Source organism: Meles meles, chromosome 2 (assembly GCF_922984935.1).
Source record: "Meles meles chromosome 2, mMelMel3.1 paternal haplotype, whole genome shotgun sequence".
NCBI lineage: Eukaryota > Metazoa > Chordata > Mammalia > Carnivora > Mustelidae > Meles > Meles meles.
Window position 1 is genome coordinate 106459155 of NC_060067.1, and position 17805 is coordinate 106476959.

General features: G+C 34.1%; 1 protein-coding gene across 1 annotated transcript in view; it reads left to right on the forward strand.

Moving 5' to 3' along the window:
- Positions 1–17805, forward strand: part of TACR3 (tachykinin receptor 3) — a 76460-nt gene that overhangs the window by 28755 nt on the left and 29900 nt on the right. The window contains exons 2-3 of the mRNA XM_045997972.1: positions 3508–3696; positions 4967–5117. Of these exons, the coding sequence (XP_045853928.1) occupies positions 3508–3696; positions 4967–5117 (340 nt within the window). The remainder of the gene's footprint in view (positions 1–3507; positions 3697–4966; positions 5118–17805) is intronic.

Genomic DNA, 17805 nt, shown 5'->3' on the forward strand with positions numbered 1-17805 from the left:
TCCTTACCCATTGCTTTGGTTTCCTGGGGCTGTTGTAACAAAGTCATACAAATGGAGTGACTTAAAACAACAGAATTTTATTGTCTTAACAGTTCTGGAAGCTAGAAGTATGAAATCAAGCAGTTGGTAAGGGCCATGCTCCCTCAGAAACCTGTAAGGAAATCCTTCCTTGCCTCCTCCTAGCTTTGTGTAGTTTGCTGACAGTCTTTGGCACTCCTTGGCTTTTTTTTTTTTTTTTTTTAATTCAATTAGCCAAAGTATAGAACATTATTGGTTTTTGATGTGGTGTTCAGTGATTCATTAGTTGCATATAACACCCAGTGCTCATCACCACACGTGCCCTCCTTAATGCCCATCACCCTGTTACCCCATCTCCTCAACCACCTCCTCTTCCGTCACCCTTCCACAACCCTCAGTTTGTTTCCCAGAGTCAAGAGTTTCATAGTTTCTCTCTCCTGACTTCTTTAGAAATGCATCATTCAATTAGATGCATCATTCAATTCTCCATCTTTGTATGGCATTCTCCATATGTTTCTCTCTGCTGCCAAATTCCTCCTTTAAATCAATCATATTGGATTAAGACCCGCCCTAATGACCTTATTTTGACTCAGTTGCCTTTATAAAAACTCAGTTTCCAACTAAGGTCACATTCTGTGGTACGGGGGTTTAGGACTTAAAACATATCTTTTTGAGAGACACACAAGTCAACCAATAAAAATCCATTAACGCAGGAGTTTTTCACAGGTTCTTTGTTCTTCCACACACCTTCTGGCAATCTTTATTCTTCTGCCACCCTGCCTAGTCACCTTTCCAAATTTCAACCCAGAATGACTTTTCTCAAGGAAGACTGAGTCACAATCTAAATATGTTTTTCCAATTAAATGCATTCACATGGCTATATATTGCTTGCCTTTGTAACACTTGTCATATTTGGAATTTTATGTTTATTTTACATTATTTGGTTAGTATCTATCTACTTCACTGGACTCTGAGCTCTGTGAAGGTCCTTTCTCTTCAGTGTTGTGTCACTATACGTCTAGAATACTACAATAGGCATTCAATAAATGTTCAGTTGAATGAATAATGGATCAAACCAGAAATGACAAAAATGTCAACTTGAATTTCCTAATTTTCACTAACTTTTCCTATTTTCACTAAAGTGTTAACGAGAATATAAATTGATTGTTTTCATATATTTCATATAAAGCAATATTCTCCCTGCCAAGAAATAATTTCTATAATATAATTCACCAAAACCATCAATAAACAACTTGTACCGTTTTTTGAATTATTTGTGCTATAGTAACTGTACAGGACTCTAACCCGCTCATGTCACTCAAATTCTCTTTTTAGTCTCAAAAAATAAACAGTTCCAAACATCCAAATTGCATTCATACACTTCCAGGCCAAGCAAAAAAGCAAAAGATTATGATGGAGTTGAGGAATATTCAGTTCAGTACAACAACATTTATTGATAAGCGCTGTGGTTGGCTCTAGAAACACCCATTAAGCAACAAGTCAATAGAAGAAGAGAAATGTTGTAGGGAATCATAATCAGCAGCAGTGGAAATGGAAATGCCCAACTACAAATATTACCTTTCTATGCTTTAATATTGCACATGCACACTTCCAGATTCCAATGCAAAATGTGATTCTTTGGATGGCATCTACCTTGTAGATTTTTCTTTCTCTTCCACAATTCCTTATATGAGTCATATTCAAAGCTACGGTATGTAAACATGGACTTTGAAGACTGGCAGAACTGATTTAGCATTCTAGCTCTTACTATCTGGGTCATTTTGAATGATTTGAATGTCTTTAAGCTTCACTTTCCTATAAAATAGAGATAATAATATTATTTGGTTGATTAGATTGTTCTGGATATTAAATAATGTATATTATAAATTGCCTGCTCATGGTTAGCAATCAGTAACTTGCTATTGTTCACCAAATAATCACAAAAGGTACATTTTAAACTATTTTCAGTTTCAAACATATGCATCTTATTTTCTTGTGTGGTTCACTTAATTTTCTGAAACTATGGTACTGTTTTTATGATTTTTTTCATACCTAACATTCACTTATACCTATTAGCTGGCATACATAATACTAACTTTAGTTGAATTTACTTAAAGGAAATATCCTTAGTTTATTATTTGTAATATATAGATAAGCTCCAATATATCTATTAAAGGTCCAATTCTGCCTAATAGTTATAAAACAAAGAGCAATAAGCAAATTAATAAATTATCCTTATTTTGAAATACTTATTCTTAAGATTAAAATGTTTGGGTTTAATATTCATTCTTTGATTAAATTGTTGCCTTTGAAAATTTTGCATAAATCAAAAAATATTTGAGAAACACAGAATGTTCAACAGTAAAATAATTTAAGTAATGTTTCATTGATAGTAATGCAGAAATATAATTAATTTTTTGTATAATTTGTAACTAATTTTCTGCTCTATTAGCCAGAATTTGGCAATTAGACATATTATTTAAAACTTAAAATTGATTCTCCCAGACATAATTACTATTTTACCAAGTGGATATAGCTTGACTTTTGCTACCATATTCAGAGTTTACAATTTCCCACAAACTCGCACTTTAAAAGCCAAGTATATTTTCCTACAACTATCATGTTAGACATAGTTACATAGATACTATGAAGATTTTCATAATAAACCAAAAATTCAATTTTAGAGGTAATAGCAAGGCACAGCCTGCCTCAGTTAAAGTGACTCATTTATTCATTATTATCTGAATCCTGAACTTGTCTGTTGATATTTTTTTTCTTGACAGGCAGAGACCACAAGTAGGCAGAGAGACAGGCAGATAGAGAGAAGAGGTGGAAGCAGGCTCCCTGCTGAGCAGAGAGCCCATGTGGGTCTCAATCCCAGGACCCTAGGATCATGACCCGAGCTGAAAGCAAAGACTTTAACTCACTGAGCAACCCAGGTGCCCCTGTCTGTTGATATTTTTAAATGGAGTTGTTGATGAGATCCTTTATAGGGGTTCCTCATCTTTGTCAGTCATAACCATCTTAGTTCTCCAGAATTTTCTTATGAACAGTTGAACATACAGAAGAAAAAGGGAGGTCTTGAGATACAGAACTCATATTTTTAAGCACTTACTACTCACTTTTCCAATTCCATTCAGCAGACATTTATGAATTCTGATAATGTGTTAGGCATAGCACCAAATAATCGATACCTTTCACTTATATTATTTCTATTAATCTTGACTTCACCTCTATGGGGCAGGTGTTCTTATTTCTATTTTTAAAATAATGAAGCTGGGTTTCAAAAAGGTTAAATAAGTGACAGAATAGGATTTGAAACTTAATCTTCCTGATTCTTAAGACTATGCCATGATTATTATTCTATGTTACCTCTACATAAGCAAAATCCTCCTTAACTTGCTTACCAGAGAAATAACTCTTTTGAAACTCCATTTTTAACTCTGTAGCAAGAGAGACAACAAAATGGTTTTGTTTATTTTTATATAGGTATATGGCCATTATTGATCCCTTGAAACCCAGACTGTCTGCCACAGCAACCAAGATCGTCATTGGAAGTATTTGGATTCTAGCATTCCTACTTGCCTTCCCTCAGTGTCTTTACTCCAAAATTAAAGTCATGCCAGGCCGTACTCTTTGCTATGTGCAATGGCCAGAAGGTCCCAAACAACATTTCATGTAAGTTAATTCTCTATTGTTTTCAATTCAACTTATTAAATACTTGTGGAACTACGGGTTGGGAGCAACAATTAAGCAAATAAGACATAAGCATTTCCCTAAAGGTTCACACATTAGTTGGGAAAAAGAGATATTAAAATATTATAATACACGGAGTGCCTGACTGGCTCAGTCGGTAAAGCAACTCCTGATCTCAAGGATGTGAGTTCCAGCCCCATATTGGGTGTAGAGATTACATAAAAATAAAATCTTTTAAAAAGGGGGGGGCTAAAATAGTATAATATGATATGATCAGTAAGTTTTATAAGTTATAAACGTTTCTATTAGGAAAAATTTGATGACTTTTATATGGGGTTGAATTAGAGAGTTTCCTGGAGGAAGTGATAAGATCCCTGGAGATGAAACCGTTACACAAACAAAAGCAGAGTTCTTACTGATTGAGAAAAGAATGAGAAGGGAAGAACTGAAGTCCAAAAGTGTGACTTGCCCTTTTATAAAATCCTGGCCAGGGAAAGGCAGTTCTGGAAGCTATGCAAAACTTTATACAAACTCTAGTTGAGTGGTTGTATTATCAGTTGCCCTCCTATTCTTCCCCAACTGCATCCTTACAATTTTAATCAAAGCTATGAAGTCCTAGAATTTAGTTTGCTAATTTATGACACTGGTGTGACTAACACATCTGAATGCTGTTTACCAAATCAATAATGCTATCAGATGTGTCATGACATTGGAAAAATTCATGTAAATGTCATTACCTGATTTTTTAAATTACAGTCATATAATTTGTGGATCCAAAGTGGCTTAGAGTAGTTACATTTTTTTATTTGGATAAAAAACAATTTGTTTCAAATATGACTGGTGTTGCAGAGAGATATAGAACAATTTTACGTATGAGAAAATATCTCTCAGTTGATTCATCTCTTTCTCTCTGATGATAAATTTAATTATATTAATTCAACAATTACCAAGCAGAAAAATGGCACTCATCCTGAACCTCTAGGCAAGGAGAACCTGGGTAGTAGTTTAAATCAGCATTACAAAGCAGCTAGAGTTTTTGCATATGAATCAGAGATTGACAAAGATCTACTGGTAGCCTTTGGATAACAGTAGCAGACAATAACATGAAATCTTAACAAATTTGTGAAATGATGACTTGGAGAAAATGTGGAAAAAATCTTTGGGATTTTCAATTATGATTTAAAAGGTAATGAATGCAAAGTTCCATATGCAGTATCAATATTTGGGTTATTTTTTTTTTCATTTTTTGCAGTTACCATATTATTGTCATTATACTGGTGTACTGCTTTCCATTGCTCGTCATGGGTGTCACATACACCATTGTTGGAATTACTCTCTGGGGAGGAGAGATCCCAGGAGATACCTGTGACAAGTATCATGAGCAGCTAAAGGCTAAAAGAAAGGTACTGTTCCATATTACTCTACATAGGATTTGTGTATGTAGCCCAACAGAGAGGGGAAAACCTAGTCATAGCATTTTAATATGATTGGATGCTTTACTCTATTTTTTGCCTATTTTCTTTCTTTCTACCCATTTTTTCTTTTAGTTTATGTCTTCTGTAAGCACTGTCTGTGTACAATATCAGTCCAGATTAGATCATCACTTTCTTAACAGCAGGACTTGTACAACCTTTTGCAGAGTGTTCTCAATTACTCCACCTGAAACTTTTGAAATCTCACTTGAAGCTCCAGTGATTATATTTCTGCAGTTGTAGCTACCTTTGTGCTTTATTGAACAGAATACCCCTGATGTCCTCTAATCTTCCAGAAGCTTCTTTTATCCCAGGAATCTCTCCTAGTATGGCTATAATTTCCCAATATCCATCTACCTATCCCTCTCCTCCTAAACATGCCTCCCCTCCTCCCCCAGCCCCATCTAATTTCTACCAAGCCATCATCTATATCTGATTAAGAGATGAGAGCTGCAGTATAGCTCTTCTATGACTTACCAGGTGGCAAGAAAAAGCTTATTTTTGAACAATTCACATGAAACAAAAAGCCTCTAAAAATTATTATATTGACATTTTACTAAGATTTTTTTATGAAGACCTTTTTTCTATCATGTGACTCAAGTGAGATTTTTAAAAAATGTGTGGAGTTGAAAAGAATCCTAGAGTTATCTATTCCATCTTCCTCTCTCTGGTTGATGTGTTCCTCATACAAATCAGAGAGGTTTTCCCAAAAAGAAAAGAGTCATACTGATTATGCCAATTATTATTTATTCCATTTGTGATTCATTTATTTATGTAGAACTCTACTTACTACATGGACACTCCCTTAAAAAACACTCAACAGTTTAAAAACCACGTACCTAAAAACCCTCATTTAATAAAGATCCATCATGTTTTAAAATCTAATGTAGCAAATCAATTTCATTTTGGTTTTTTCCTCTGTTACCGATAAATAAAAGAAAACAAGATTTATATCCAGTGCATTTTATCATGGTCTCTAGTATTTGAAAACAAAAAGTGCATGAACTTTTACACATTAATTTAGTCATTTCAGCCTACAATGTGGATAATTATGGTTTCTCTTTCAAAGAAACTTACCTTAAAAATGGAGTGAAACTATGCACACACACCAAAAAAAGTCCCTAAAACTAGAAGAACATAAGTAACACACATCTTAAAGGAACAGTTTCTCTTTCCATTTTGTGGTGTCAGCTCTCATTTTCCAACATCTTGCTCATATCGCAGTAGACTTGGGGGGGTTATATTTTTTATAGCTATGTTTTGGGTGTCATCACATTAAATAACTGATGGGTATTTCAGAGTAACATTTGTCTCTGTACTGACCACTTAGCTTCCCATCTTTTATTTCCTTCTTTTGGTTTAGGCATATTTTTTAAAATATTTTTTCTTGTTCACTCCTAAACAAATTAAAGTAAGCCCAGTAATTGTTGACGATAGTTCTCTTTTTCTCATATTCATGTAATATTGTCTATCAAGAAATGAAAAGCTCATGTGATTGTTCCTTTTTATTTTTGATTTGAGTCCCAGAGGGAGGAAAAGCAAAAGGCAGTATTTTTGTCTTTGCCCTCCTATAACTGATGATAGTAAGGCATAAATATTTACTTTTTGTTTGATTACTCTATAATTTCAAAGTATAAATGCCAATTCAAACTGAGAGGAACCCTTCCAGAACATTTCAAAAAAGTAAGACATTTAAAAGTTCCAGTCCATATTTCTGTCATATTGTGTTCTGGGCTAAAATAATCCAAAATGACATCCATGCCACGGACTTCTCATAATAAATAACCTTACCCTTGGATTCCTTTCATAGACATGTATTAGAATGATGATCAAGTTTATTGCAGAAATAACACTCATTTTGTCTAAAATTTTAAAAAATAGAGCTGGCTTTTCTCTTAATTTATTTGTACCTAAAATTAAAATACTATCTTATGTGATCTGGAATACAGTTATTTATCTAGTAATCATATGTTTTTTTATATTTTAATATGACAACTTAGGTCAAAGATATAAATCCCACCCTGGATAAGCACTTTAATAATATGTTATCTTCTAGGGAATACATCTTTGGTAATACAGATTGGATATCAGAGATTATAAGAGGGTATCAGTTATATAGTATAAATTCATGATGACTGTGGGGAAGAATGACTTCATAACAACTCTGAGCCAGCCTCCTAGTTATAAAAGAGTAATAGTGCCCCAAACACACATTAACAAGAATAAATGAAAGCTTACAAAATTTAGGCAACTCACTGAGATCTCTGCCACCACTGAGAAACATTACTTCCATTTCTCTTTCTGCCACAATCTGCAGGAATTTTGCCCAATTTCAAACATTAGACATCAACTTCTCTGAAGAACAGTCAGTAAAATAAATTACTATGTCGAAGCCATAATGAATTTAGCAACCTAAAAATTAAACTAACATGAAACTTTCAGATAATTGAGGATCAACTTCCCCATTCAATCTTTACATATGATCTGCCTAAGTATTTTTATAGTTTGAAAATAATACCAGTAGTTCTAGCTAGTACCAGGTAAAAAACCTAAACATTGGTCTTGAGAAGTAAGTTAATACCTCTAGAAATATTTTCTCATCATTAAAATTGAAGTGTTGAAACTGAAAATCAGTATTAAAATTTGATGGCTCTAACCTGCTCACTCAACACTAGGAGGTAATAGGTAGGATTGTCTGACATTTGAGTCAGATATATAGAACTAGTCTTCCAAAAATATGTTAACAATCACATTAATAAAGTCTTTCTTATGTAGTGTGTTTTACAACTTCAGAGTACTTTGTGTACCTCATAACACAGTCAGGTACACTTAATTTATGTAAATGTGCTAAATTTTAAAATATTGTATTTTATTTACCCACTGGCTTTCATAGAAGTTCATTTAAATATGCATGTTGAAATAATAATGTACCTTTAATGTAATAAAGTGGTTAACTTAAGAATCCAGGCACTCTGAATAAGAATATCTCCAAATAATAGCAAAATATAAAGTTTCAGTTAGTATCAAACAATCCCCAGAATCTTAGCTCTCATTAGTTCATTTTTTGGAGGTAGTAGTTGGTTAATATTCTTGCCAAAGCTCTCCTTCGAGAAATGGGTACCACTTTGTGCACTGTTAGAAATATTCACATTGAAAATATAATATTTTTACAAATTTTTAAGAGAATGCTTTTCTAACATTTTCCTGTTTGCTGAGCTTGTTATACTCATATTTACATTCCAGTGTAAGAATAATTTAGTGTCTGGAAGAAAAAACTGATCTTGTTCTACTTATTGGTGGATATAGTCACGGATTTTGGCTACCCTATGTATGAAAGCAATCTACTTGAAGTCATAACAATTATACAACAAAATTTGAAACTTTATCTCTTTATGTTGGCATATAAAGAGTCAGATTGTAAATATCTAGTGGTCAACTCACAAGCTGATTTTAAAAGACATCTGCAATTTAAAAAATGAACCACAGATCTGATCAGAACCTAAAATTTCACGAATCCCTTGCTTACTGCTACTCTGGATTAAAATCAAATGCAGTATCAGGAAGAAATGAGTATGCGGTGCTAACATCTCATATTTAGGATGTTTTGGTAAAAGAAATCTAATGTGTTCTTTGACATTTTTTCAGTCTTGTCAATGTTATTCCATTTCCTTAAGTATCTAGAAGAAAACTGGAGATACTGTCTCAGAAGCCGTGGTAATGCTTATTTGAGTTAAAATCTTATCTACAACTAAATCTACACAACTGCAATTTGAAGCTGCACTTTGGAAACAGAGAGGAGTTGCTATCAGTCTCTCCTACTTAGTATTTTCATATATTGACTACTTTCTTGGCAATGTGGCTGAAAAAAAAGTAGTGACATTCTCCTACAAATGATATTAAATTCTTGGCAATAACAAAATATATCCCAAAATATATGTGTGAGTCTGCTGGCATCTTGGAGCAACTATGTAGAAATAAATTCTAGAAGACCAGTGATAAGCAAGATGGAAAGAAAATAAATTATATTTATTAATGGATATATGAGTTGGACATAAAATATAGTTTAACTCTTTGAATAATTATAATTATTAAATTCATCTATAAGAAAAATAAATGGTAGCTAGAGAAGGAAAACAATGATAAGAACTATATCAGATCAACTTTAATTCATTCATCAAAGGTGATATATTAGAAGTTCCTATTATAGAAAGACCACTGACAAAGTTTATCTGATAACAGGAAAAAAAATGTTATCTTGTGATATTCTTATAAATCAGATAAAGAAAAATGGCCTTGTTGCAAATCATATTAGCATTGATTTAATTAGGATGCTCCATGTGTGCCGACGAAGAGAATGGTGTCAATCTAAACAGAGGCTTTGAGGGGCATGCCAGAGAGCTCTGTCCTCAGTACTAGCTCATTCAAAATTGATCAATAACTATGTGGCCATGATAAATAAGCATACAGATAGAGACAGAATATTAGATGAGGAGCACCTGGGTGGCTCAGTGGGTTAAGCCTCTGCCTTGAGCCCAGGTCATGGTCTCAGAGTCCTGGGATCAAGCCCCTCATCAGGCTCTCTGCTCAGCGGAGAGCCTGCTTCCCCCTCTCTCTCTCTCTGTCTGCCTCTCTGCTTACTTGTGATCTCTCTCTCTGAAAATAAATAAAATCTTAAAAAAAAAAAGAACATTAGATGAATGAATGAAGAACTAGGAAGGCCTAAACTATAGGGCCATGTGCATGCTGTGTGGTCTTGATCCCATGGCTCACGAAAAAGAGTAGAGTCTTGGATATCAATGATCTCTATTCTTTTTTTTTTTTTTTAATTTAAAGATATTTATTTGAGAGCAGGGGAGTGGCAGAGGGAGAGAGAGAATCTCAAGCAGATTCCATGCTGAATTCAGAGCCATACCTGGGGCTCGTTCTTATGACTCTGAGATCAGGAGCTGAGCTGAAACCAAGAGTCATGTATTTAACCAACTGAGCCACCCAGCTGCCGCATCAATGATATCTAGTTATTGCCCTATCAGTGTGATTTTAGACACATCTCTTTAACTTTCAGAATCCTTGTTTACTTAAAACTGCAGAGGTTTAAAAAGGACCTTTTGTATTAAAATTCAGTGGTTCTAACACTCAGCATCATGCCTTTTACAAAGGAGACACTTAATTCCTGTTGATATTTCCCTCTTCTTGAGCTATTTTCTAGCTTTTTCAATATGGAGAACATAAAACTGAATGCAGAATCATGTCCAGACATTTATATCTGATTCTCACTTTAGTCCTTTTAATAAATCAATGGTTTTTATTTAAGATGGTTGTAGATTTTATCAAGGTTTACAGTTCAGATAAATTACATTAAAGATAAAATCCATTTCCAAGTGGCCTAGAGTTGTTTTTTTCTATGCATTAATTTAACAAAAAATATAAGTGGGATATTTCCTGTGACTACATTTAACCAAAGTAACAACAGCCCAACCACAAGGGGAAAAAGTATTACTTCCAATTTTTTAAATTTAGCCTAAAAGCCTCTTAGTCTTGGAAAGTATCCATTAAAACAAGGTGAATCAATAGTATGATAGCACATGTCCTTCTCTGTGTTTTATTTTTTATTTTTTTTATTTATTTATTTGACAGACAGAGATCACAAGTAGGCAGAGAGGCAGGCACAGAGAGAGGGGGAAGCAGGCTTCCCGCCAAGCCGAGAGCCCGATGCGGGACTCGATCCCAGGACCCTGAGATCATGACCTGAGCCGAAGGCAGCGGCTTAACCCACTGAGCCACCCAGGCGCCCCCTGCTCTGTGTTTTAATATTTACATCACATTTTATGCTATTAATCTCATTTTTTTCCTAGCAATTGTCTTCCTTTAGCTACCCAGCTGTAGCAAATAAAGTAACACGACATGTGCACATTTTTCTAAAAGAGAGCTCACTATGCAATGTCAGCAGTGGCAGACGTTCAGATTAATTGAGAATCTGCTGAAATGCTGGCTTTGTGAATAAACTAGAAGTTTTGTGTCTGACTCTTTCCCCATAACCAATTATTTTATCTTTGTGTACTTCATTTTCCTGCAATTAAAAAAAAAAGATATTATCTATATGACTTAGACTTCAAATACTATTATGTAAATGAACAAGCTAGTATATAATTTAGTGTGATTTTCCTTTGTGTCTCTCCCTCATTTCTGTGCCTTCATAACACATTTCCACTTATTTTCATGTATCTTTCCCCAAAATTTGGTATAATAATATTATTATTCATATTACAATCATAAAACTATATATCCTTTAAAAATTTTTGTATTTTAAGAAGTACATATCTTCTCACATTTTTCCCTTTAAAATGTATAGTATAGGCATACATTTTTATATGTATATGTATATGATGGGGTCCATGATCAAAGGAGCGAGACTGATACAAAGCGAAGGTTAAGCAAAGCTTTATTTCCATCAGAAATAAAGGCATCAGAAACCAGACTGACTGGTCATGGCCACCTCGTAAGAGAGAGGTGCCTTCCTGATCTCACAGGCTGGTTTTATAGGGCATAGTCGCAGACCTCAAGGTATGTGGCTTCTATTGTTAGGGTGTTTATTCCCGGAATCAATACCCAAAACCAATACCAGGAACTACCGGGGCATTTATTCCTGGAATGAAGTCTGTGGATGTAAACAACAATATGGCTACCTAGGCAATATGGAATCACTCTGGCTAAGCAGGCCCTAATAGTTAAACAGGTTTTAATATTAAATCAGCCCTAACAATATATATATACACCTAAAGTTTGTACAGGTATAAAACCAGTATTTTAGTAGTAGATTTTCTAGGGAAATGAAAATCAAGGACTATGAAATATATTTTTAAGTTTTTGGTCATGTATCACAAAATATCTCCCCCATAAAGAAAAATAAATATTATAAGCACTTTTATATAGATGTTCATGATAACTTATCAACTGTATTTTATTCATATATTTTGAGAACAGTTTGTGCTCTGGCTGATGAATCAATGAGCATCATTAGAACATATCTTCTTTTTTTATTTTGGGAAATATATAAATATTCCCTCAGGATATGATGAAAATTTATATGAATTGGGCCTTTGAAAACCGTAATGTCTTTAAGAAAAAGAACTAAGACCAAAACAAAGTAAAAAAAAATACTGAAATTTATGATAGATAGGAATGATATCACCTAGAAATACTTCTAATGGAAACAGTGAATCTTAAAGAAACTAAGAGCTGCCCCATCTCATTAACTTCTTCCCCCTTGGGGCTACAACTCACAATCAGGAGTGCCTCCTACACCCGACCTTTGCATTGAATGCAGATGCCACTTGGATGCAATCTTTTGATTAAATCTTCTCCCTGCTCTCTATGGGTGGCAGTGGATAGCAATCATTTTGAAAAGCCTAGAAAAGTTGGTGTATTTCTTTCTGCTTTGCCAAAGGTACTCAAGAAGAGGAAGTGTTTACTCTTTTTTGAAAAGATAGCACTTTCAGGAGGAATGTCTGCAGCCCTTCAGCGCTTGGCAAGCACTTGAGAAGATTTCTCCGTGGATTATCCATTAATAGTGCTCATTCTGCAATCACAGGTGCAGAGAAAATTGGGATTAGGTTCAGAAATCGTGGAATTCTCACAGGAAAATCAAGCTTAGCATACGAAATCTGTAACAAGTGCTACAAAATCAATTTGCAGGAATCAGTTGCATTTCTATACACTGTTAACAAACTATCAGAAAGAGAAATAAACAAAACAATCCCATTTACGACCGCATCAAGAAGAAGAAAATACCTTGGAATAAATTTAACCAAGGAGGTGAAACTATAAGACACTGAAGAAAGAAATTGAAGACAACACAATAAATGGAAAGACACTCCTTTCTCACGTATTGGAAGAATTGATATGAAAAATGCCCACCCTACCCAAAGCAATCTACAGATTCGATCCAATTCCTATCAAAATTTCAATAGCATTTTTTACAGAATAGAACATATAATCCTAAAATGTGTATGGAACCACACACACACACACACACACACACACACACACACACCCCCAAATAGCCAAAGGAATCTTGAGAAAGAAAAACATACCTGAAGGTATCATACTTCTGATTTCAAACTATATTATAAACCTATATTAATTAAAGTGGTTAAAGTGGTATGGTATTAGCATAAAAACAGACACATCAATCAGTGGAATAGAAATGATAACCTAGAAATAAACTCACATAAATATGATCAATTATTTTACAACAAAGGAGCCAAGAATATAAAATGAGAGAAAGAAGGATAGCGTGTTCAATAAACAATGTTGGGAAAACTAGACAGCTATATAGGGAAGAATGAAACTGGACCACTGTCTTAAAATTCTGAATACTCAGGACACCCAAATGCACACATGAGAATGGTATCATTTACCATAGGTTTTACAAAATCACCATATGGGTAGATGAGATTGAATGAAACTCTCCTACTGGCTTTATGTGTGTTTATTATTTAAAACTTAGATTTATCTGAAGTTTATACAAGTTGTGAAATGTGATAACTGTTTTATTTTCTAGATTCTCTTCTATTGCATAATATTGTAATTCTATCCCCTTCACTTAGCTCATCCATTCCGCTACCCACCTTCATTGACAGCCTTCCAAATATATATTACTTAATTCTCACAATATTTATGTGACTTTTTCTTGCTTTATAGAAAAATGAAACTGAGTCTCAAACTTATGCATAACCCATCTTTTCCAACTCTAACTTAAAATGTCACAATTTTCATATCCTAAACTCTTAAATATGTTTGAAACTCAGTCGACTTTCTATTCTCTTCTATCTGTCTGTTCATGAATTAACATAGGTTAAATTAATGAAACAATGTATTTTAATGTCTGACAGGGCAACTCTCCACTCCATTTATCTTTTTTCTTCCCAGAATTTTCCTAGCTGCTCTTACATGTTTATTTTTCCATAAAAATTTTATAAAATCATTTTGTTTGGTTAAAAATGATTTTTGGTTTTGGAATTAGATAACACTAATTAACTTTGAGAGAATTGGACCGTAAATAGTCAGTAAGGGAAAAATGGAATGGGTTGATGAATGGATAAACCAATGTTATTCTTTTACTTTACTTGAGACAATCGAATGTAATGACTAGGAGCAGAGACTCTTTGTGCCAAGTTCAGATACTGACTCTGGCACCTATCTTGGGCTGTATAACCTATCTGAGCCAAAGAGAGGTTACAACCCCTATAAAATGAAGGAAAAATAATAACAAGGCATACCCATGTGGTTGTATAGAGAGTAAATGGGGCCATGAATGTTAAATACTCCAAAAAGTGCCTAGCACACAGGACTGTTCTCAGTAAATGATACCTGTTCATGTGGGTACTTTACTGTGAATATATAGTGCCAGTATTGTAATGATCAGAAAGCATCACATGGTAGCAAAGTAAAGAGGTATAAAATTGGTCATTTATCTTTTTAAACATAATATTGATCTACATTGTGTTCGTGTGTGCTCTTAATCCCCTTCACTTATTTCATCCATCCCCCTACCCACCTTCATTGAGTTCCTTCCACATATACTTAATTCTCACAATATTTATGTGACTTTTTCTTGCTTTATAGAAAAATGAAACTGAGTCTCAAACTTATAAAGCTAATAAGTGGCAGAACTTGGACCTGAATCCTCAACAGAAGTTTTTAGGGCTGTGTTCTTTTGGAGAACTACTTGATTCAAAGAACCAGGTTTCAGAATGGTACTTTGTCTGAGTATTATCTGTATTATACAAGGTACATTCTTACATACTGTCTGTACCGAGCTTCATAATTTCCCTGAGGTAGTAGGCCTGGTGGAAGGTGTTTTCTTTAACTTAACAAATCAGGAACCTGACGTTCCAGGAGAGTGAAAGTGGTCCAAACAGCTGAGAATTGTGTACATGAACCCATTCAGTACTATGGAATGCAAGATGACCATTCCTTCAGTTATATTCAACTGCAAAGAATTGGCAGCTACCCTTAGCCAATCTTTTGTGCATTAAAAATTTTGCCTGGTCATTCCATTACACATCCTGATTTACTCTAGTCTAGTGCTGTCTAACAGAAGTTTCTGCAATGATGGAAATGTCTGTATCTCGATCGCCCAATGTGATAGCCTTTAGCCACATGTACCCGATAAATGAACACCAAGTACAGCCACTATACCAAGAAATGAAAATTATTTTATTAATGTAGATTGAAATTTAAATGTCACATCTGGATAGTGACTACCATATTTTTATCAGTGGTACTCTAAAAAGGCATAATAAGCCAACTAGTTATTTTGCAACCAGCGTTTACTCTCATTTACTGTGATAATGTAATAAGAATTGAAGAAAATTTGTAATTCTACCATTAAGTTCTTAAAAAACTAAGATTCCTTTACTTTAGCATTTTGCTCATATAATTCTGGTATTTGAAGTATTTTTTCTCTATTCTTGATTCTTATTTTGTGTTGTGTGTATTTTAACTATATTGTGTCACATATATACTTATTTGGCTACTAAGTTTCTTGAGCCATAAGCAAAGATTTCGTTGTAAGAAAAAGCCCATTATGACTTCCTCAAATTTCTGACATCATGCCTAACACAAACACATGTAACATATTTGTACAGCATTAATGGGGGGAAAAAAAAAACATGATCTGTGGAGTCAGATAGTCTGGTTTGATTCCTGGATTATTGGCTACTGGTTCTCTCACCCTTAATCTCTCACCCTCCATATGTCATTTATAAAATATCAAAATAGTATTTCTTTTCTTGAAACTTTTTGATAAGGGCTAATCAAGATAATGTGTGTATTAAAGTGTCTGTTTCCTAATGCTCATAAATATGCAATTCCAGTCTACATTTACTTTCATCGATTCGTGAGACAAAAATAAACCTAGTTATGATCTCTAATAAAAATAATGCTTATGATAGCTTTATAAAAGCAACAGCATTTATTGTTCTTGTTATATGTCAGACACTTGATTTAGGTGCTTTAAGGAGATGAGCCAATTGAATTCTGACAACCACATGAGGAAGATACTACTATTATTCATTTTATAAATAAAGAAGCAGTCAGTAGATGGGGTATAGAATTGCCTGGTCTACTGAATGATAAAGTCAAGATCTGAACCCTGCAAATCTGATTCTAGACAATGTGTTCCTTTTTTTTTTTTTTAAGATTTAGTTATTTATTTTAGAGAGAGAAAGTGAAAGTACACACGCATGCGTGTACACGCACACACACACACACACACACACACGGGGTTGAGGACAGAGAGGGACAGAGGAAGAGAGAGAATCTCAAGCAAATTCCCCTGCTGAGTACAGAGCCCGATGCAGGCCTCGATCTCACGACCCAGAGATCATGACCTGAGCCAAAGTCAAGAGTCAGACACTTAACCAACTGAGCCACCCAGGTACCCCTAGAGAACATGATCTTAACCTCTGTATTATACTCATCATTTCCGTACTTTGCTCCAAGTATGGAGGTTAAATAAGATAAAGGAATTCTTCATTTATTTTTTGATTTGTTTAATTACCAGCAGTGTAACTGAATTATAGTATTGTATTGTTTAGTGATCCATTCTGAATTAAAAGGCTTTTGAAGATTAAACCTACCAAAATACATAACATTGTTTTTAAAGAATAAGTATTTCCCAGTACTAGCACTCAACTTAAAATTTATTTCCAGTGCCAGCAATCAACTTAAAAATTAATTCTTAGAAAACAGTCCATCAGTAAACTAAGACTGCATGCATTTACCAAACTGAAGAGGCATCTATTTTACATATGGAAAAATGTGCACTAAAAATGTGTTGCTGATCATTAAAAATTGTAAATCAGCTCAATATATAGTATTGTTTTGCTTTTTGTTCAGATCAATTTTTAACATTCTAAAGCTCCTTTTAATACATAAAAAATAAAAACAACAGGCTCACCCCACAAACTGCCCTTAGTTAATATAACACTCTAAAGCATACATATATTAACTAATGGTTTTGCAGTAACTAAAACAATTTCACAATAATTACACTGCCATTGCCAAATATCAGTAGACAGATATAAGTACAACTCTTTCTTATATTTGGAGAAATCTAGATTTCTAAAGCCAAATAAACACAACATTTTGTCTGTGCCAGAAAGCAAGATGAAAAGAGAGGGAGAAAGAGAAGGATTAAAGCACGGAAAGAAAACTAGGAAGGAGAGTGATATACATGATATGTAACAAAAAAGATGAAAGGCTTTTTAACACAGAGGAAGGAGACCTGGGATTCAAGACAGCCGAGTGCTAGACCTGGTATATTTTAGCATTCTCTTGTTTGAATCACCACTTTTCTCTGGGCTTGTTGTCTTATTTGTAAAATGAGAAGATTGAGATATATCATCTCTAAGTTCTCTTCCAGCTATAAATATCCTTGATTGTGATTCATGAATTATTTATTCAACATCTAGTGTATACTAGGCATTGTGCGCAAGTGGTTTTATTTAACCTTACATAATAACCTTTATATAATCCTATAAAAAGGTCAGAAATATCAGTGGCCCAAGCTCACTGGAAATTTTCTAATGGGTTCTGTGCAGCTGATTTTGCTTAC